The following is a 19655-nucleotide window of genomic DNA, read 5'->3' as shown; positions in this document are numbered from 1 at the left end:
AAAAATTATCTACCGGTTCATGAAGGAGTATTCATCAGGCCATGCTGATCGTCGGTAATGAAAGAAGGCTATCCGCTAGCCAGATGCTATCCAGATGCTATCCAAATGCTATCCAATGCTATCCGATTAGAGCCAGATGCTATCCGCCAGCAGAGATCTTGCTGTACTTGGTAAATGCAAGGAAACCGTCTTTTGTGTTCATTAAAACAAATAAAGTACTATTAATGATGCCATTATATCAAAGCGCTTGATGGACTAGATTTCAAGTGACTTCTGCCTTCTACATCTGCAGCATTGTTATTATAAACGCGTTAGGTGTATAATGTTACCACAAACCTAACATATTAAAAAAAACGAGAGCAATAACGAACGTCATTGCTCCTAACGCAACTACGCAGCTTTGTGCGCACGCAGCACTCCAGCAGAGGTCACCTGCCTTTCAGTCTCTTGTATAATGGCTCCAAAGGCTACCTGTGGCGACGTTTGCCCTTTCGATCGCAGTGGACCAATTCATCGCCAGAGATAGGAGCACGGATCTTTAATGTTGACGCCTTTGTTCTCTTATCCTGTACGTGCCTATACTTATAGGCGTGAGCTTGCGCACTGGCGGTATGCATCAGGTAACTGGGCCAGAGGCTATAAACATCATAGTGCAGCCAGTACAGGAGCCAGCACCTGTTCCTCCGATGGCGGCAGGTGGGAAGCCTTCTGGATCGTTGTATCGTCTTCATGACAACGGTACCCAGAGGAAGAAAACTAAAAAAAAGAACTCAGCAGGCGATCAACCACCGCCGGCAAAAATATAGCAGCTTCGTATCGCGCCGGCTTATACAATAGGGCCATCTCCGCTCCCTATCACGCTACGTGTTGCGCAATAATCATTAAGTTTGAAGCAACACTTCTCACCTACGCATAAATTAAAATTGCAGTTCTCTAATTTCTTGATGAAGTTCTTCGAACGCCGTGCTCACGCTTGCGTGTGTTAGCAAGGCAGCAATACGTCTGTAACCTCCGTGTCCTGCTCTCGGTAGCACTTATCTAACTGGCGGGGAAGTATTCGTCCAATAATTGTTATTAAAACTGCGAACTGAAGAGTGATATATTTGTGCTGAAGTAAATTATTTGTCGGGAAATTCTTCTCTCATAAGTTAGTGCTTCGCTCGTTTAAGCTTTTTTGGATAAATTGCAAAAGGTACGCTCACACTCTACTACTAAACATCTCCATCACTGGTGTAAAAAGATAACCCAGGTGCGAGCTAACCAATCTCGGCTACCCGGTATAACGTTAATCCTTGGTAAAGAAAAAATGAAGAATTTTATCTATATAGATTAATGTATTAAGACCGAGAGAAGCGCAACGTTATTTAGAGAATTTAGAGAATTATTTACAGAAGTAGAAAATGAGCAATTATACCGAAGTACAAGTCTAAAATGTTGCAAACTCACGCAAGCATGCATCATATGACATATCAAACATTGCAAGCTGATTGAAACCAAGCAAAAGCATAAGAATTAAAGATGCTAATAGGCAAGGAAAATAAGCGATCTATCTGCCGTGTGTAAGCAGAAATTCTTTGGTGAGCGCTATGTTTATTGAAACAAGAAAAGCATATACATGTTGGAAGGGAGGGGGAAGACGAAACAAGAGGGGTAGGTATGCTGCTTATTGGCGGAGCTCAAAAATAGCCATTCCATTGTGTTAAAATTTCAAAATCTAAAAGCTACCGTTACCTATGCGTATCAAGGGCTACACTGGAAGGAGAGACACGAGAATAAAAGGCTGAATAAGACGTACTCAAAAACTGGGGAGCGAGCAGTGAGGTTTAAAAAAAGAAAACAAGCTAAGAAAGATTAAAAGAACAAACACTTCTAGTATTTGTCAAAAGAATGATGCGCTCAACTAGAAAATTGTTGAAATTCTCGAAGATCTCGTTATTCTTTATGGTTTATTCTTGAATAAATTTTTGTTGTTAGTGAGCCTAATTTGTCTGTATTTTCCCTGTCTGCCGTCTATTGGTGGACTTTAGTTCCCTTGTATTATGCTCAAACTCAGTAAGAAAGAAATCATTCTTTTTAAAAGCGTTCCTTCTTTCGTCAAAGTTGCTACTGCTCCATTTTTTTATCATTATAAGCGATAGCGCGGTGCATTTTGAATTTCTGAAAACTTCAATTTGCCATTAACTAAAGTGATGACAACTATACATTAGAAGCTTCCCAAACGCAGATGCATAGTTAACATGACAGGAGAGCACACAAAATCTATACTACGGTTTTTCCTTCATGATCTCTACGTGTCTTGCATTTGTTCTGCTCTTTTTTCTGTTCGTTACTATTTCCAGTTGTTACACATATTCGCTCAATATGTGGGAAATCTTTATTAGCAGCCGTTTTATAAAATTAAAGAAAAGAGAAAACTTTGGTCTGATAGCAGTTCTTTCTGAACTTGATACGGAAGAAGGAAGTACTTGAGAAATATGGCGATATGAAGGCGCAATCAGCGTGTTAATGAACGTAGTTTCATTTTCCTCTTACCACACCTTCTATCCCTCTGCGGCAAGTAGGAGGTTGTCAGCTGTGTTATCTGACCATAAATAAGCGTCCCCTCTGAGAGCGAGTCAAGAAGACGCCCGTCCCCAGTATTGTCTAACATAAAGCGTCTCGGCTTTTAGCTACGAGCTGCCGCTTTCCTCAGTTGGTCAACACCGCACTTCAAGCCTTCTCCGTCAGGTTTTCTTGCACACAGAAAAGAAAGGTACACAAGATTAGGAAGCACGCAAAAAGTAAGTAATATTTCTTACTTTTTTAAATTAAAAATGCAATGTTGTGATCCTTAAATTGTGAAGGATTGCTAACTTCCTAATGTTTCCTCCAGGAGAAAGTATATGGAGTTGCGCAGTGGTGTCATAATTAAAAAGTAGCAGTACGAACATTAGGAGCAGAAACCTAGTGGCTGAAAAAAAGCTTTGAAAGAAATTGACCGGGAAGGAAAACCGGGATATGATAAGGCTAGCGGTAAGATAGGTTTAGGTTTTTGGGGTTTAATGTACTAAAGCAACTGAGGCTATGAGAGACGCCGTAGAGGAGGGCTCCGGAAAATTCGGACCACCTGGGGGTTTTTTGATGTGCACTGACATCGCACAGCACACGGGCCTCTAGAATTTCGGGTCCATTGAAATTCGACCGCCGCGGCCGGGGTCGAACTCGCGTCTTTCGGGCCAGCAGCCGAGCGCCATAATCACTGAGCTACCACGGCGGCGTAGCGGTAAGAGGCGGAAAGAGAGAAACAATGCTGAGAATGATACTTGTGCAAATATAGTGACGCAGTTACAGAGACGTAAGTCGTATTATGGCTTCCATACAGTACGGTGACCTGATAACCTCTCTATGGTACGGCTGCGCTGATGATTTTAAAGCAATTAATATATAGCCGAGAATGTGTGGCAGTTGGGAGTGCTGATTACAAAACATAACTGGTTTTGTCATGATAAAACAAAAGGTGTTTTTTAGAAAAGAGACCGCTGTCCTGCAGTGTACACAATCAGCGATTGTAATGACAATGACGATTGACTTTTGCTTGTCGACTGACAATTAGTTGCCTCAGTTCATGCCTTAGTGCATATATTGGACACAGTAGGCCTTTAGCGGTTCCCAATATGCACACTTCGAAAATGCAGTGGTAGGAACGAGCTCTCTGCATAGATCCGTGACTGTGTTATGAAATGCACATTACACGCCCAGTTTCATAATGGTAGGTCCTGGAGATTTTTTACCCTGTGCTTCAGAAGATCTGCGCCATTTTCTTGCTTTTTGATTCTTCGACCATCAACCCTGGGGATTGTGTTAATCTATTTAAATAAACTAAACAGCTTGAAAGATGGTCGCATTGCCTGTATAACACATTTACGCACCATGCACACGTTGGGAAGAAAACTATTCGTCTAGACTGCATCAACCTTTCCGTGGTGTTAACAGCTTTTACTCTGCAAAAATGAAATGCCGTATAAAGTCAATTCAACTAAAATTCGGTTCGCTTCTTAAGCTTAATTCGAAAGCATGACATAAGGAGGCTATACATTAGGCACACTCTGCTTATAAGTCGATGACAGCACTCAGCAACAGTTGAGCTTTTCACCATTTTTACCTAAACGAAGAACTTATTTCCTCCACAGTACGTCACCAAAGGTGGACGACCCTCACAACGTTGGAATACCATTCTTCAGAACGAAAACTTACTTTTGATTTTTTCTTACCCAGGACGTCCGGCGAGTGGAATGACCTTCCCACACCAAACTAATTAATAATCATCGTTTATTTCAAGAACGAATTAGCTAACACTGTGTAGCTTGCGAGGTTCTGTAAATATACGCTCATATTTATATGTTTAGTTGCATTACTTTGTATGAACACTACCCTCCAAAATGCTGTGTGGCTCTGAGGGTATTTTAAAACTAGATAGATAAAATATGGCTGCAGATGCACTAGGAAGCTCTTATTTGGAATTTAGAGGCAAATAAGTTAAGCGATGGCGGTGTACGCTGTTTAATGTGAAGCATAAAGAAAACAACGCATTGAGTCAAGCTGTTGGGGGAAGTTACTCAGCCTTGTTTCAGCATATCGGAAGCGTGTTCTAAGTGTTTGCTACCTGCGTCCCAGTTCCACTTCGTAGCAACTCCCCCCCCCCCCCCCCCCCCCCCCCCGCCCCTTTTTTTTTCGCGTCAAAAGAGCAGGACGTTTAGAAGAAAGGGAGCGCTTTTGACTTGCTCCTCCGGGCAGAAAGTTTCTAATCGCTGATGATTGATCGTGCTTGGCAGTAAGCTGGTATTAGATCCACTGTTTTTACTGGTTGGTCCCATTTATTATATGCTAAATATATAACAAGAAATAATTGTTTAGAGTAAAAGCAGAAAGGTGAGCTGTACATGCTGACTATAGTCGCCAAAAAGTTTCAAACATTCAATACATGCTGAACCTAATTTTAGCATTCTTAGGTACTCCTGTCAGTGTACAACAGTGCATAAACACATTCGTGTCGTTGGCAAACCAAATCACTGAATACCGAGGCGACATTGTAGATATATTCCGTAAAACCAAAATTGCTGTAATTTCAGCGCGTGAACTGCAGGTGATTTCCACCAGAAGACTACGAATACATGCCGTGCATGCGTATGATCCTTCTACGTCATTCGCTCTTTGTTAAATGCAGTGTCAGCACCCGGTTTGCTTGCAGTAAAGGAAGAAGGGATATTCCCATGGAAAGAAAAATGCTAACATTCACAGCGCAAGACGAACACGGACACGAGGGGAGACACCACAAAGCGCCGACTTCAACAAAAGTTTATTGCTGTGCGAGCGACTATATATGGTGTACAGCGGTTATTTGTTGAAGTCGGCGCTTTGTGGTGTCTCCCCTCGTGTCCGTGTTCGTCTTGCGCTGTGAATGTTAGCATGAAGTACCAACTCGCCCAGCAACTGATATTAAGAAAGAAAAATGACAGGTGGTACGTTAAGCGACCAGAAGCGGGCCGAGTGGGTGAGGAAAGAAATGCGAGTTAATGACATCCTATTCAAAATAAAGAGGAACAAAGGGGCTTGGCCAAGGTACGTAACGTGAAGGCAAGATAACCGCTGGTCCATAAGTGCAACGAAATGAAATCCAAGAGAAGGCAAGAGGGGCGGCAGAAAGCTAGATGGTAATTCGGATTAAGAAATTTGCGGGGATACGGTGGCCGCAGCTGGCGAAGGACAAGTTTAACTGGAGAGATATGGGAGAAGCCTTCGCCCTGCAGAGGGCGTTGTTAAACTGATGATGATTATGATTGTCATTGTGCCGTAATTACTGAGCTTCAGTTTCACAGGTTACATATTGCCGCCTCAATACTACCGCAACGGCATTTCGCTCATCCCAGCATGTTACATCGGGAAAAAATTGATAGTTCCTACTCCTGTATACACTTCTGCATCATCAAAGAAGAAAAAAAAACTTTTACGGCTGCTCTGTCAACACACCGAAGCTTGTGTTAATAACATATCAATAGATTTTATGAATTTGGCTAACACCATTGTCAGTATCATAAAGCTATGGTTACGGGTTATTACTTATGTATAAGGCATGCAAAATCTAAAATAAAACCAATTTTTTTCTGTTTTTCCTCCCTATAGAATTTGGTGAAGTCAGACATGGGCCGAAGCACAGCACTGGGTGTTTGCCTCTGGATGCTGCTAGGACTTGAAGTGGCCTGCTCTTGCTTTTGTAAGCTACCTGCGCAATTAGTGTTGCATTAACATTCCTGCACTGTAGTGAATAACCGCCGTCCATAAATCACAAAGCTAACAGAAGAGGGGAAAGCCTCAGGGTGCTCGCCAACGTTTCGACAAGAAGACTTGTCCTCGTCCTGAGGCTGCACCACGGGACTTTCCTCTCCCTTGTTTACTTTGTCATTCTCAAGAACCGCCACCCTGCCCTTTTTCGACGATCACCTTGCATGAAGTGCTTTAGAGGCGAGCAAAAGCGTTTAATTGAAAGATATGCGTTCAGAAATCGATGGACTTGTATTCATTCTAATTAAACGTCAGTAACTTCCTGAGCGTATTCTTGGCAGATACGTCAATGCTTGCGTTATTAAATGAAGACCAATTGTATTTAGGATAGTTCATGGTTGATCTGATGAATTCATTGCAATTGTATTGTGTTAATATAGTAGTTCAAGTCTATTGTGTTAAGAATTCAGACTGTCCAAAAAATAGCGGCCTAGCAATTTATTCCTGCAAAGCGGATAGCCACAGAAAAATGTTATCACTTTGAGCGGAGTGCCGTCTCTTTTTGCGCTTGTTTTGACACGAAGTTTTAGATATTATTCACATATTCTGTTTTCCTGAAGTTTTTTTTACTTATTGTCTCTTTAGGCGGCAATCTTAGATATTTGCTCATATGGTGTTTAATCTTCATAGGAGCGCATTGAATCTTTGAACGTCTTCACGCTTCGTTTAATACTAAATATTGTCGGTAACGAGTCAATAACTTGCATACACGAATATTTTTCTCTACACATAGCCAATTAATTTACATTCAACCGAGCGCATTCTTACGCCGTCTGCGTGGCTATTCCACGTTTGCGCTTCATGCTTGGTGTGTCCTCCAAGTGTTTCATACAAGCAATAGCGAGACTGTCAATTCTGTACGTGATTGCATTGCAGTTAGCCACGGTGATCCAGACCAGGGACGCAGCCACTACAACTCTGGTAAGAATCATCTTAAAATATTGACTTTAATAAACTAGCATAGAAGTCGTTAACACATGTTACTAGGCTAGCTGGCGAATGGTCCCATGGTGCATTTTTCTAGCGTTGATCAAGAAGAACATATGAAGAAACAGACGCGGGATTCGTTAGGCATTACTGAGCACTGAGGGTCAGTTACCTTCAAGAATTATAGCGACAAGTGCAACGAAAAATTTATGGGGGATTTAGGTTCTTACGTATTTTAACACAAGTGTCAAGGCTAACGGACGCGATTTGGTTTAGCGAAACGTTCTAGCAACGTTTTAGACTTACAGTTTCCAGTCTAGTGAAGTACACTGGCACTGAGAACACTAATATACTTGTTCTATTTCTTTGTCTTTTATGAGCAAAAGCAAAGTTGCAATTATCGCTGCCAGCCCTCACACCCCTTTTGGCGGCATCGTGCAAAAATACCTACACTTCCGCAAATGGCATCGTGCACAGCACTTTAGTAAATAACACCAAGCGCCCTCTTCATGTTAGCTGGTGGGTTATGGCGAAAGTGGAGACTCAAAAGGAAGATGAGCGTAATTTTGGAACAACGCACTGTTCATAAAGAACACCTGCGGTGGGAGAACAGCCGCCCCTGATTAGAAATCCACATCTATATAAAGCATGGAATAATGACTAGTACCTTTTTGAACGAGTGGCAGTTTAATACTGTGAGTGTCGCTGAATCAGTAAAAACATATAGTTCAGCATGGTAGAACATTAGGCCAGTAGGTTCTTCATTTTTTCCACAGTCAAATAGCGCACAAAAACAACAGAAGACTCTTTTCCCAGCCTTTCTTGGGGCCCTGGTGTTTTTTGTGCGCTGTTTCACGATGGAAAAAAGTAAAACATATTGGCTGCAAGTTAAAAACTTAGATGCCCAAACTATGTTTGAAAGTTTCCATTCTAAATTCAATTTGCATTGTAAATGTATGGTGCGCATTCCTAGGAGGGTTGACTCGGGCCACTCAATGTAGAATAAAAGAAATACTGATAGTATATAAGTTCAGTTTTGAAAATGCGCATCATATGTGTTTGGTGTAGAATTTCCACAATCTATATAGATATATATATATATATATATATATATATATATATATATATATATATATATATATATATATATATATATATATATATATATATATATATATATATATATATATATATATATATACAACAAAAGTGATTTCTGGGAGCTGACTTGGTCAATAAAATATAAAATCAGCAAAAATTGAAAAACATAAAAGGATTTAATTCACGATGTTTCGGATGGAAGATCAGCCCACTCGAAAAAGGCTGTTCCTCCAGCCGAAACGTCGTGAATTAAATAATGTTATGTTTTTCAATTTTTGGTGATTATATATATATATATATATATATATATATATATATATATATATATATATATATATATATATATATATATATATATATTCTTTTGACATCGGCCCCAGCTCATAATTTGCGCTTCAGTACAATACGCGGCGATAGTCTTGCAAGGTAATGCGCCACATACTGGCAAGTTAACTATAGATTTCAAAGAAACAGTCTGATCAATAAAATGTTCTGAAATCTATACCCAGAAGGCCATAAAATGAAAAGGGTAATTTGAGTTTCACGTTACACTAAAATCCCTGATTATTTTAAAATTTGCTTGCACTTTAAGCCAAAACAAGCAAAGAAGCCACAAGGTTGTCCTTTCAAAGAAAAGGTGTCACCACAGTCAACAACTTTAAAAATCAACCCTTACTTCCTTATACACAATCCACCTCATCACATCAGCAACAAGTATCACTCACACGGAACAACTATTCACACTAAAGGCTAAGCTGTGTAGTTAAGCTGGGCCCTCTTTTTTTGATGCATAAATTTTCAACTGCAGTACATTAGTGTTTTGTAGCGACAGCTACATTACGGTAGCATTTCGAGCCTTCAGCGAGGCGGCGCTGGCACGCTGTCACGTGGTTGGTCACATGGCGGCGCGCCGCCATAGCTGATCACGTGGTTCGTCACGTGGCCAGGTTCCAATCAACCAGCTGTAGCTATCGCGTCACTCCAGGTTTAGCCAGAGCAAAACCACCGCCAATTTTTTTATCTGTTCCTTTACCTTACTATTATCTTTCTTTTTTGTTGCGTTCCTATTCGAGTACAACACTTGAGCTTGCTCTCCCTGACGTAATACCCTCGCCGTCTTTCAGAGAGGAATAAATTAAATAACATTCATAATATTCAGATTATTGCATCGATTGTACCGCGTGTAGCTATCTACACTGATTCCACAATCCTCCAATAATTGAGTATCATTACCCAATGGTAAATTGTTTTATTTTTTTAATGGCGGTGATGAAGAGGTGGGCTCACAGGTACGGTGTGTTCAATCAATGACCAACTTTCTGTTTATTTTGCAAGAACTTGAACGGCTAGTACTTCTTGTGGTTAATTCATGATATCTTTGGCCCTTGACAGATTTCTGCGACTCCTACTACACCAGTCAATTGCAAAACGCCCTTGACTCTGCCCTTCGGTTGCCAGCCGAGTTCTCCTCCGACTTCACTACTGCGAATCGACAGAATTATAAGAAGCCTTTCGTTGTCACTGGTTTAAATTGGCTTCGACGCAGTGGACCACTACGTAGCTACTGCGAACTCCATAGGAGGGTAAGGCGGAGAGCAGATTACAAAAATCTGCTTTATGGCCACCTAAATATTTAGCCAATGCAGTATTAATAGGCGCCCCGCCGCGGTGACTCAGTGGTTATGGCGCTCGGCCGGCCGCGGGGGTCGAATTTCGATGCAGACAAAATTCTAGAGGGCCGTGTACTTCCCGATGTCAGGGCACGTTAAAGAACACCAGGTTGTTGAAATTTCCGGAGCCATTTACTGCGGCATCCCTTGGGAGCCTGAGTTGCTTTGGCATGTTAAAAACCCTAAAACCCATACCAGTTTTAGAAGGCATAGGAAAGAATCCACAGCTACCGTCTGTCTGAAACTCAATGCGGCAGGATATTTTTATTGTTTTATTTTGGTTCACGTACTTGTGAGCTCTTTAAAATTTCTGGACACCCCAGTACCATCTCTCGGAAGTAGCCGACATGGCATGGTTGTTTTAGTAGTGGCAATACAGTGTAAACATTAAGATGCTTATCTGCACAACGAGTTAAATATATATCACCTAAATATCTGAATAGATATGGCTGTACAACATAAGTTCCTGCTGCGCTCCTTAATTACAACTCCTTCAGCGTATGCCAAAATAACTACATGGTATAATTCCAATATAACGCCAATATAACTCTGCAGAAGGGAAACATTGGAGAGGCATGGTGCGTCATCAATCCGGGGAAAACCGTCCTTCACAGCAGGAGTTACTTTTTCTGCAGACACATTTATTGGGCGCTCTAAAAACGTATTACTATGCCAAATGAACATTTTCCGTTGTTAACCCTTCCTACGCGTTCTGTGCAATATGGGTCCAATCTTAATTTTTTTTTCAAGCATGCGTCAAGTGCATACGATTATCTACAGTGCTGCTTTCTTATGATGGTCAATTTTTATTATCAAAATAATGTTTTGCCGTTTACCACAGTGATGTTCATGTTTATAACGTGCTTTTGCCTTCTATTGGCGGGGACAAGGAGGTTATAAGTAAAACTTACTTGAGCGCCAAGAGGGGAATAATTAGACACCGCCTGAAGTTGCCGCAACAGGATTTTATGGGCACAGTTTTGACAGGACTTTGACAGGCACGAAACAGGACAAAGTTCGTCCTGTTACTAGAATTTGATCACTTCTTGTGTTCCTCAAACAACTGTCTGATAGAAAGTGTATCAGCCTTCTTTTCCCGCTCTTTTTACGAATTGCTGCAATGACGAGCCAATACCAAAATAAAACTTACCGACATAATGCGATGCATTTCTGTGACGTGCGGATCTTAGATCTCACTATGAAATGGAATAAGAGAAAAGCCACCACATGCTTTGCAGGTCCTAAAGTTCAAGCTGGAATCAACAATGCCGGTTGTGACAACGCTGAAGTGGAACATTGGGCTTGACGGTCCCGTCAACATTACGTATCATGGCATGAGCGTTGCTTTAGAAATGCCGGTCTATCGTGAAATCACATCAGACTGTCATGCCAGAGCTATTGTTCCCGTCCGCCCAAGGGCTTTCTCACTTCACTCCTCACAAATCACAGTGGACGACCAGCACGGGAGATTAAAGGATAAATTTTTAAGGCATCATGCCGAAAGATGGGCAGGAGCAATCATCAAGAAGTCATTGATTGACGACCATATCGTGGAAAACATGGATCGGTGAGTTTGGTAAACTTCGCATCACAACCATAAAGACCCTCGTTGGATGACATTATTTAAGCGGTGGAATGCCTAAAACCGTTCGCATTCGAGTTAACGTAAAATCACGTAAAAGCACATTTTAATTATGATATCACAACGTATGATTATGAAAGCATATAAGATCTTCAACCAAGGAGATACGTATGAAGGCAAACTGATTAGAGCAATCTCTCAGGGTGAGTTTGGCACAGGAAACGTTGTACGTGCGTGTGCTAGCTTATTGTCTCCGGCTGCAGGAGCTTGGACAGCGTGCTGCCAGTTCCCGGCATAGCTAGCGGAGTTTTTTGCATCCCTCCGAATTTATAAGTGTGCTGCAGGTCTATGGTACGAACAATTTAGAGGATCGTGCACATCGCACAACCTCAGTGCGGCCAGCAGTCTCTCTTCTGGTTGCGTATTTCCGAAACCTCTCTGTTTCCCACTGATTGTTAATAAAAGGCGCGGCGTACTCATTGGGCAACCCAGAATTTTCTACTGCTTCTGCGAAATTTAGGAACCGTTCACAGTAAGATGGGATTGAAAATTACTACCAACATTATTGCCATTCTACTGCGTTAACAACTTTTTTTATCATGTTTCGCATTATATAGCACATTTTCGTATTGAACCGGCTTCTTTGTTGGATTTCAGAATGCGTCTCTCCTTATGAGGCTCACAGCGCCGCAGACCGAAGGATGACCGAACTGCACAAACGCCCAGTGCCTCTCCGCTTCCTGTTACGGAAGACTCTCAGGGAACATTGAATTATATTCAGAGTGAACGCTCAGCCATTGGCAATGAGCAGGAGCTCAAATTGCACTGAGCTTGTTGTAGTACCGCATCGAAGGCATGTCACGCTTCAACCTGTAAATTATGTCTACATTCCAGAGAAAAAAAAAACTAAAAAGTTTCCGAGCAACGACTCCTCGCCTTATTATGTGCAATAAAGACTCCAACTTTACTCACTGACTTTCTTTTAGGAATGTTGTGTATAACGGACATTTAAAATGATTCATATTCTTAAGAAATTACTAATGAACTGATGCTTGATTACTACGTAACTTAAAGCACACAAATGCATAATTAAAAAAATTATTTCTTAAAGAACACTCATTGCACGTTGCGGGTTACCCTCACAATTATCTAATGAATGTTGTCTGCGAATTGCTTAAATGAAAAACAAGAATTGCATTGCCAAATAAAAACGAACACTTTCCTTCTATATAATGACCCACAGAAATAGTGGCAGTTAATACTTTGACTGCTAACAAATGAAATTACTCACGCACACAGCGGCCGATTGCTCAAGCTTTTCGGGCGGAAATGCATGAATATTTAATATACAAACTTTAGATGAACCCAAAATGAAAGACGCTCATATACTTGCACTTCAGCGTTAAATAGAGCGATGTGATGGAAATTGCTCTGATGTGTTTCATAACCGCGCCTTTTGTGCCCGTGCGGTGGTTCAAGAAATTTAACGCCACATGCCAAATTACATCATTCCACTGCACAAAAATGAGAATTACCCCAGTTACTGAACTCAGGCATGCAGTCGAGTTGTTGCACTGCTCCAAGAAAATTTGTCCCGAAAACGCGTCAGTTATATTTTATTTCTGGACAAGGATAATTAAGCAAATCTCATGCATTCCAAAAAGAGAGTACTTTCACATTTCCATCTTTAGTTGCTTTGAAGAAATGCGTGCAGTGCATGCTTCTTCAATAACTGTTATTTGGCAATAAATGGACATGGACGTGAATGAACTGAAAGCAGATAACAAGCGCCCCATATTCTGGGTCCAATCAGTTGAAACCTGCTTGGTTTATAACACTTTCATTCCACTCCAAGAGCAATAAAACTGCTCTCAAACACACAAAGAAGAGTTCTGTTCTTTCAGAAGGTGTTTCACATTTGAAAGGCTGCCTCATTTGATGACACGTGCAGGACAACCAGAGATCGGCTGTAAAGTGAACCCATTGCGCAAATAATTTTTGTGCAAAGGAAAGGTACTGCTGATCATGGGAATTAAGTGTGAAGGAGATATCAACAAAAACTGAGGAAACTAGCACAACTAAGCTGTAAACTGGGATTGTGTGCTCTCCGGTATCGGCGATCACATGCCAAACTTGGCTAGTTGCCTTTGTCGTGCGATGATTTGTATTGATCGTCGTTTTTTCAAACCGGCCTCATATATTTTAGCAACTCATCCCGCAATTAACTGAAGAGCGCATATCAAGCAAAATAAATTATATTTCTTATCATGCATATACATGCTTAGTCAGCTGTTTCGGTTATTTATGCAAAAGCACTTTTTTAATTATCTTCTGTTCAAAAACGTGATGATCGTACTAAAAAAAAACGAGCGAGAAGCATTGTAGACGTGTCTGATTATCAGGGCTAAAAGTGACTCTTTGTTGGGTGGTGAAAGGAAACGCATTCACTCGCGGAGAAAGTTTATTGGCGTCCGAAGAAAGGAAACGTCGAGTTACAACGATAAGACATTTACACCCTAGAAGAAAAGACACAAAATGACCAGAATTGCAAGGAATATTACGATTCGCCCTAACGCTAAGCTGCAGCGCAGCTTTGTCGGTGTGTCAGGCTCTGTAGGCTCATTATTTTGCTTTGTTGGGTCGTCGGCACGTCTGGCAACAATATTAGTTCAATAGTAGTATTAGTTGAAGAAGACGGCGCTGTCAATACACAGCGCGAGAGTGTGTTGGAATTTAATACGAGGCGTGATCGGCTGCAGTGATGGTCTAGTCCCCAGAAAGGGGTTCCGGTTCAGGGTAGCCAACCGGAACCCCTTTCTGGTTAACATGCCTGCATTTCCCTCCTCCTCTTTATCTATCTATCTATCTATCTATCTATCTATCTATCTATCTATCTATCTATCTATCTATCTATCTATCTATCTATCTATCTATCTATCTATCTATCTATCTATCTATCTATCTATCTATCTATCTATCTATCTATCTATCTATCTATCTATCTATCTATCTATCTATCTATCTATCTATCTATCTATCTATCTATCTATCTATCTATCTATCTATCTATCTATCTATCTATCTATCTATCTATCTATCTATCTATCTATCTATCTATCTATCTATCTATCTATCTATCTATCTATCTATCTATCTATCTATCTATCTATCTATCTATCTATCTATCTATCTATCTATCTATCTATCTATCTATCTATCTATCTATCTATCTATCTATCTATCTATCTATCTATCTATCTATCTATCTATCTATCTATCTATCTATCTATCTATCTATCTATCTATCTATCTATCTATCTATCTATCTATCTATCTATCTATCTATCTATCTATCTATCTATCTATCTATCTATCTATCTATCTATCTATCTATCTATCTATCTATCTATCTATCTATCTATCTATCTATCTATCTATCTATCTATCTATCTATCTATCTATCTATCTATCTATCTATCTATCTATCTATCTATCTATCTATCTATCTATCTATCTATCTATCTATCTATCTATCTATCTATCTATCTATCTATCTATCTATCTATCTATCTATCTATCTATCTATCTATCTATCTATCTATCTATCTATCTATCTATCTATCTATCTATATATCTATCTATCTATCTATCTATCTATCTATCTATCTATCTGTCTGTCTGTCTGTCTGTCTGTCTGTCTGTCTGTCTGTCTGTCTGTCTGTCTGTCTGTCTGTCTGTCTATCTATCTATCTATCTATCTATCTATCTATCTATCTATCTATCTATCTATCTATCTATCTATCTATCTCTTTTTTTTATTCGAGTAGTGTGCCATGAGGCATAAGTTGGAAAAGGAAGAGGGGCGGGGAAGGAATGCACTTTTCATTAGCAACCTGTGCGACTACCTCAGCGTAACGGTTCTTCACTCCTTCTTTTAATCCTCTCTTGAAGTGGCTAGACATGTGGTCTGTTCTCGGCGTTGCTGTTTTGAATCCCTGTCGCGTCAGTGTTTTGTTTCATTTCATTTATTTATGGTTTGGCTCGTTTACACCAATGACGGCGACGTGGCTCAACTCAAGGACGGGCGGTAAAGAGCTGCGCTCTAAAAAACTGAGCGATTAAAAAAAAAAAACTCTTCCTGATCACGTCCTTTTGCCTCCGGAAACAATAGTGTCAGCGTGTCCTTATGGAACGCTACCGAAATTAGAAGGTAGCTTTAATAAAGAAGAGACGGTAGTGGAACGGTAAAGGTTTCTCGGGACTTCCAGTGCCTTTTTCTTCCGATTCTGTTACGTACGCTACATTTGGAACGGAAGTTTCTAGATTTTTCGTGAATCAGCACTGTGGTGACGGCGGCTGGTGAGATGTGGGAGCGATTTTTCTTTCCTCCGCACAACAGGCGCACCATTCGCTTCAAGCTGTGCCTCACCTGGCATTTAGAACCATGCCGTTTTTGGCCTATCATGCGCACATTTCTGAAGGTTAAATGTTTCTTTCCCGGAGCACTTTTAACAAGCCATAATCCTACCCGAGGGGGAAAGGCAACTTCACACAATATCTGATTGCCACACGTTGTCAGAGTAGCCGCTCATTTGATATGATACCATGGAATGTGCAAATAGTCTGCTTGATATGCTGTTTCGATTTATCTTTGAATTGTACTGAGCGTATAGGTTACTAATAGGTAGTGTGGCAAATAAATACTTTAAACGAAAACTATATAGGCGATCGTACGATATGTGATGCGAGAAATCTGCATTAGCAGTATCGAATATACAGCCTTTGTCGAGCTTCGAGCCCAGTGTGTTTGTTTGTAAGCCGTGTAGCGAGGCTCATGTAGCATTAATGAAAGTCGCAACTTTCGGAGGGTACACAACCAGAGTCTTTCCTACCTTCAAGAGGTTTGAAACCTTGGAAGCGAAGCGACACCACATGAATTCACGAAGAAGCAAACTCTTTGTGCTCTAAACTCTGAACAGCGATCGTCCTTGAATTTGATTTCATCGCTACTTTTTCTTTCCGCTCCTGCGTTCTGATCTGTGGCACTACGGGAGGCTGGTGAGTGTGCTGGGTGAAAGACAGTTGGCTATAGATGCGTTTTCAGGGCCCGTAGCCTCCCCGGAAGGCGCCTGCAACGGAATTTCTTCTTCCAGGTATGCACCGGTAAAAATGCATCTACAACCAACCACTATTCCCTCATCACCCTTCACCTGCCCGGAAAGTGCATCGATTTTATAGGCATGCTAACGAGGGGAGGCTTCACACAGACACACAGAAGACATCTGTTTCAAAGAAAGAGACAATGATTCTAACACAGGGAAATAAAAACGATCATGGTTTGTGTGAACAACATAGATGGAGCTACTGATCTCCACTGCGTGCCTGGATCGCGCATCTCAGAACTCCGAGTCAAGCGCTCGCGTATCCGTCGGAAGTTTAACAGCTCGTCTCCGAAGTCGGGCCTGTGCTGTGCTTCTCAGTGCATGGGGCTCGTTTTTACTGGTGTCAGTCTCTGCATTATTGCTTTGTTTTTGAGAAATTTCAGGTATTTTATCAAAGCAATAAGAAATCAGAGCGCTAGAAACAATGAAAATTTGGACAGTCTTGTAATACCAGAGGAGTACCCGGAGAAAACATCCATCGAAGTTCCACCAGTAATATGACGATTATCATAAGGTCATTTTAAAAGGACATCTTGCGTTCAGAAAAGAAAACATAAACGATAACGGTAATCCATGCATACACCCATGAATGGCCGTTGCGCCTACTTCGAGCACAAAGCGGTAGTTCGGAGTAGTAGGCGGCCAGTGCCCCATCATATATTCTGGGCCAGTATATTAATAGAAATAGTAATAGAAATAGTAACCGCCACATGGCACATCATGATTGTGTGCTAATAGTAAAAGCGTCTCCTTGGACTGCTTGACTCAGCCATTAGCACTGGGCCTCGAAATGTGCTAGGAAAATAGTGGGCCGCACTTACAGATTACAATACACCAGATTCATACAATTTACAGAAGCTCAAGATAAGTACTGCCTGTAAAAAATATACAGCAAAGAGCGCAATTTAGTTAATTTGCTTTGGAACGCTCCGGAATATGAGACGGAGTAGAAATGGATGCCACATTAAGAGGTGGTTTCTAGAGCAATATGATTGTAATGGAAGGCATTTACCTGATGTGCTAGTATCTTTTAAAGACTTCAGGAGCCATGCTTTGTTCCCCATGTATTATTTCGCCTTTCATAGACTATATTGTGCTTATTACTTCGTACATTAGTTCTCAGTAAGCCAGTTTATTAAAAAAATAGGTAATATTAGAGATTTCTGGATTTAAAGGGCGACATAAACATTTATTGTTCAGTACAGTGATCGAAAGTGCTCTCTATTTATTTAACATTTTTATAATTTACGGCTACGCTTAGCTATCAAACATGGTTTGGCTTATCTCTAAAGCATGATCGAGCACCTACAAGAGGCAAGCAAAATTATTCCAGGGCTACTCATTAGCATACGTAGAGGTGCACATCGCAAGAGCAAAGGCCGACGAGAGGGAAGAATACACGACAAGCGTTGTTGTAAGTCGGCCAACTACGCTAGCATCTGGAATGAAAGCCCGAATAATATATAGTGCTTCATTTGGAGAAATGCGAAACATATTTCATACCGTTCACTCCAAGACTCAGGGCGTCAGCTAATAGTCACGTCCTCAAGCAGCACAGGTAATCGGCCCAATATTAAAAACGTATGGTGTCAACCTGGTCCTTTGTAGGGTCAGCGTTTGCCAACACATTTCTAATATTCCTCCGATTACCTGCGCTGCTTGGGTCTTTGTTCTGGTTCGTTTCAAACACGCCTCGATGAAATGGCCACTACAATGTCGGCGGCTCGAAGAAGGCGTATAAATTTGTTTGTTATCGACTTTAACTTCTGAGCAGACAAGGTGTAGTGAAATGAGGGTTCGCTGTGACGTACAAATAAAGGAAGACAATAATAACCGACACAAAAGAAAAAAGAAACCTCAAGAGATTTTCTATTTTGTTGTTGTGTTGAGTGGAAAATTGATGCTGGTTATTGTGTCGCTCGAAGAGAATTAATCAGAAAGGAGAAGAAAAACAACCACGTTCATCTGGTAAGATCCGAACCCACGACCTCCATATCTAGCATCCGGTTCTCTAGTAACTAAGCCACGGCGGCGGCTGTTCTGCTTTCAGGAGTATTTGTGTTGCTCGTAACCTGCCCTTGAGAGTGTTCGCCAGTGCCACCATCGTTATAGCGGCGGACGTACATCCAATGTTACAAGTATAACGTGATCAAACGCCGAGGGCAGACGCGGTGCTAGAACTCTGTGATGCTGTCTGCGAAATCGCGACTGCCACAACTGAGGCCCTTGTTAAGCTATTGAACAGAGAAGGTGTAGGAAAATGGGGGGCTTGTTTAGAGAGCCGCCGCCACAGTTGAGTTTGTGAGCAGCGGAGGGAAAATACGAACGTCGTGAGTTTGGATCCACCGATGACATGTTGTTTTCTCTTGTTTATAAGAACCGCCTGCCGGTGGTGGTCAATAGCTGAGTGATGAAATTATTATACCATTAAATTACCACTCATCAACAACACAAAATTAAAAAATGTAGGAACATTCCGTATGCTCCGTGGTTTCGGTGACTGCTGACTTCCTTGATATGCAGGAAAAATAAGCTTACTCAGTGTGTGTTGATATTAAACCGCTTCATTCGCAATCAACACGCACACTTTTAGTACTGTTTACCTCACTTGCGTATCGTGCAGCATAACTCTACTTGAGTTTAGGTCACCCTGTTCTGATAATTGTCTCAACCTAACAATCTCTTGTTTGCAAGAGGAATTCGGAGTGCGAAATAATATTAAAGGTACAAATTTCCTGAAAAGCATCATGAAGGTCAGAGTGGGGACTTCAGTTAGACAAAAAACGCCAGTTACAAGACAAAAGTATTCTGTTAGCAAAAAAAGGGGTCATTAAGTGCTCGTTTTACCGACAAATAGTAGACTTTTTCGGTTTATGTGTATAAGTAGACCGAATT

General features: G+C 41.1%; 1 protein-coding gene across 1 annotated transcript; it reads left to right on the top strand.

Annotated features, from left to right (window-relative positions):
* Positions 1-2632: 2632 nt before the first annotated feature.
* On the top strand, positions 2633-12549 carry LOC144135203 (uncharacterized). The gene is made up of 6 exons (XM_077667945.1): positions 2633-2780; positions 6160-6250; positions 7195-7239; positions 9739-9929; positions 11255-11583; positions 12256-12549. The coding sequence occupies exons 2-6, from the start codon at positions 6178-6180 to the stop codon at positions 12272-12274; spliced, it is 657 nt and encodes a 218-aa protein (XP_077524071.1). The 5' UTR covers positions 2633-2780; positions 6160-6177; the 3' UTR covers positions 12275-12549.
* Positions 12550-19655: the final 7106 nt, after the last annotated feature.

This window comes from Amblyomma americanum, chromosome 5 (assembly GCF_052857255.1).
Source record: "Amblyomma americanum isolate KBUSLIRL-KWMA chromosome 5, ASM5285725v1, whole genome shotgun sequence".
Lineage (NCBI taxonomy): Eukaryota > Metazoa > Arthropoda > Arachnida > Ixodida > Ixodidae > Amblyomma > Amblyomma americanum.
Note: the sequence above shows the minus strand (reverse complement) of the source record. Positions and strands in the feature narration are given on the sequence as shown.

Bases quoted from the DNA above. Each gene is read 5' to 3' on its own strand.
- LOC144135203 (XM_077667945.1), top strand. From the start codon at position 6,178: ATGGGCCGAAGCACAGCACTGGGTGTTTGCCTCTGGATGCTGCTAGGA. The intron at 6,251-7,194 runs GTAAGCTACCTG...ATTGCATTGCAG, and splicing joins AGTGGCCTGCTCTTGCTTTT to TTAGCCACGGTGATCCAGAC. The intron at 7,240-9,738 runs GTAAGAATCATC...GGCCCTTGACAG, and splicing joins ACGCAGCCACTACAACTCTG to ATTTCTGCGACTCCTACTAC.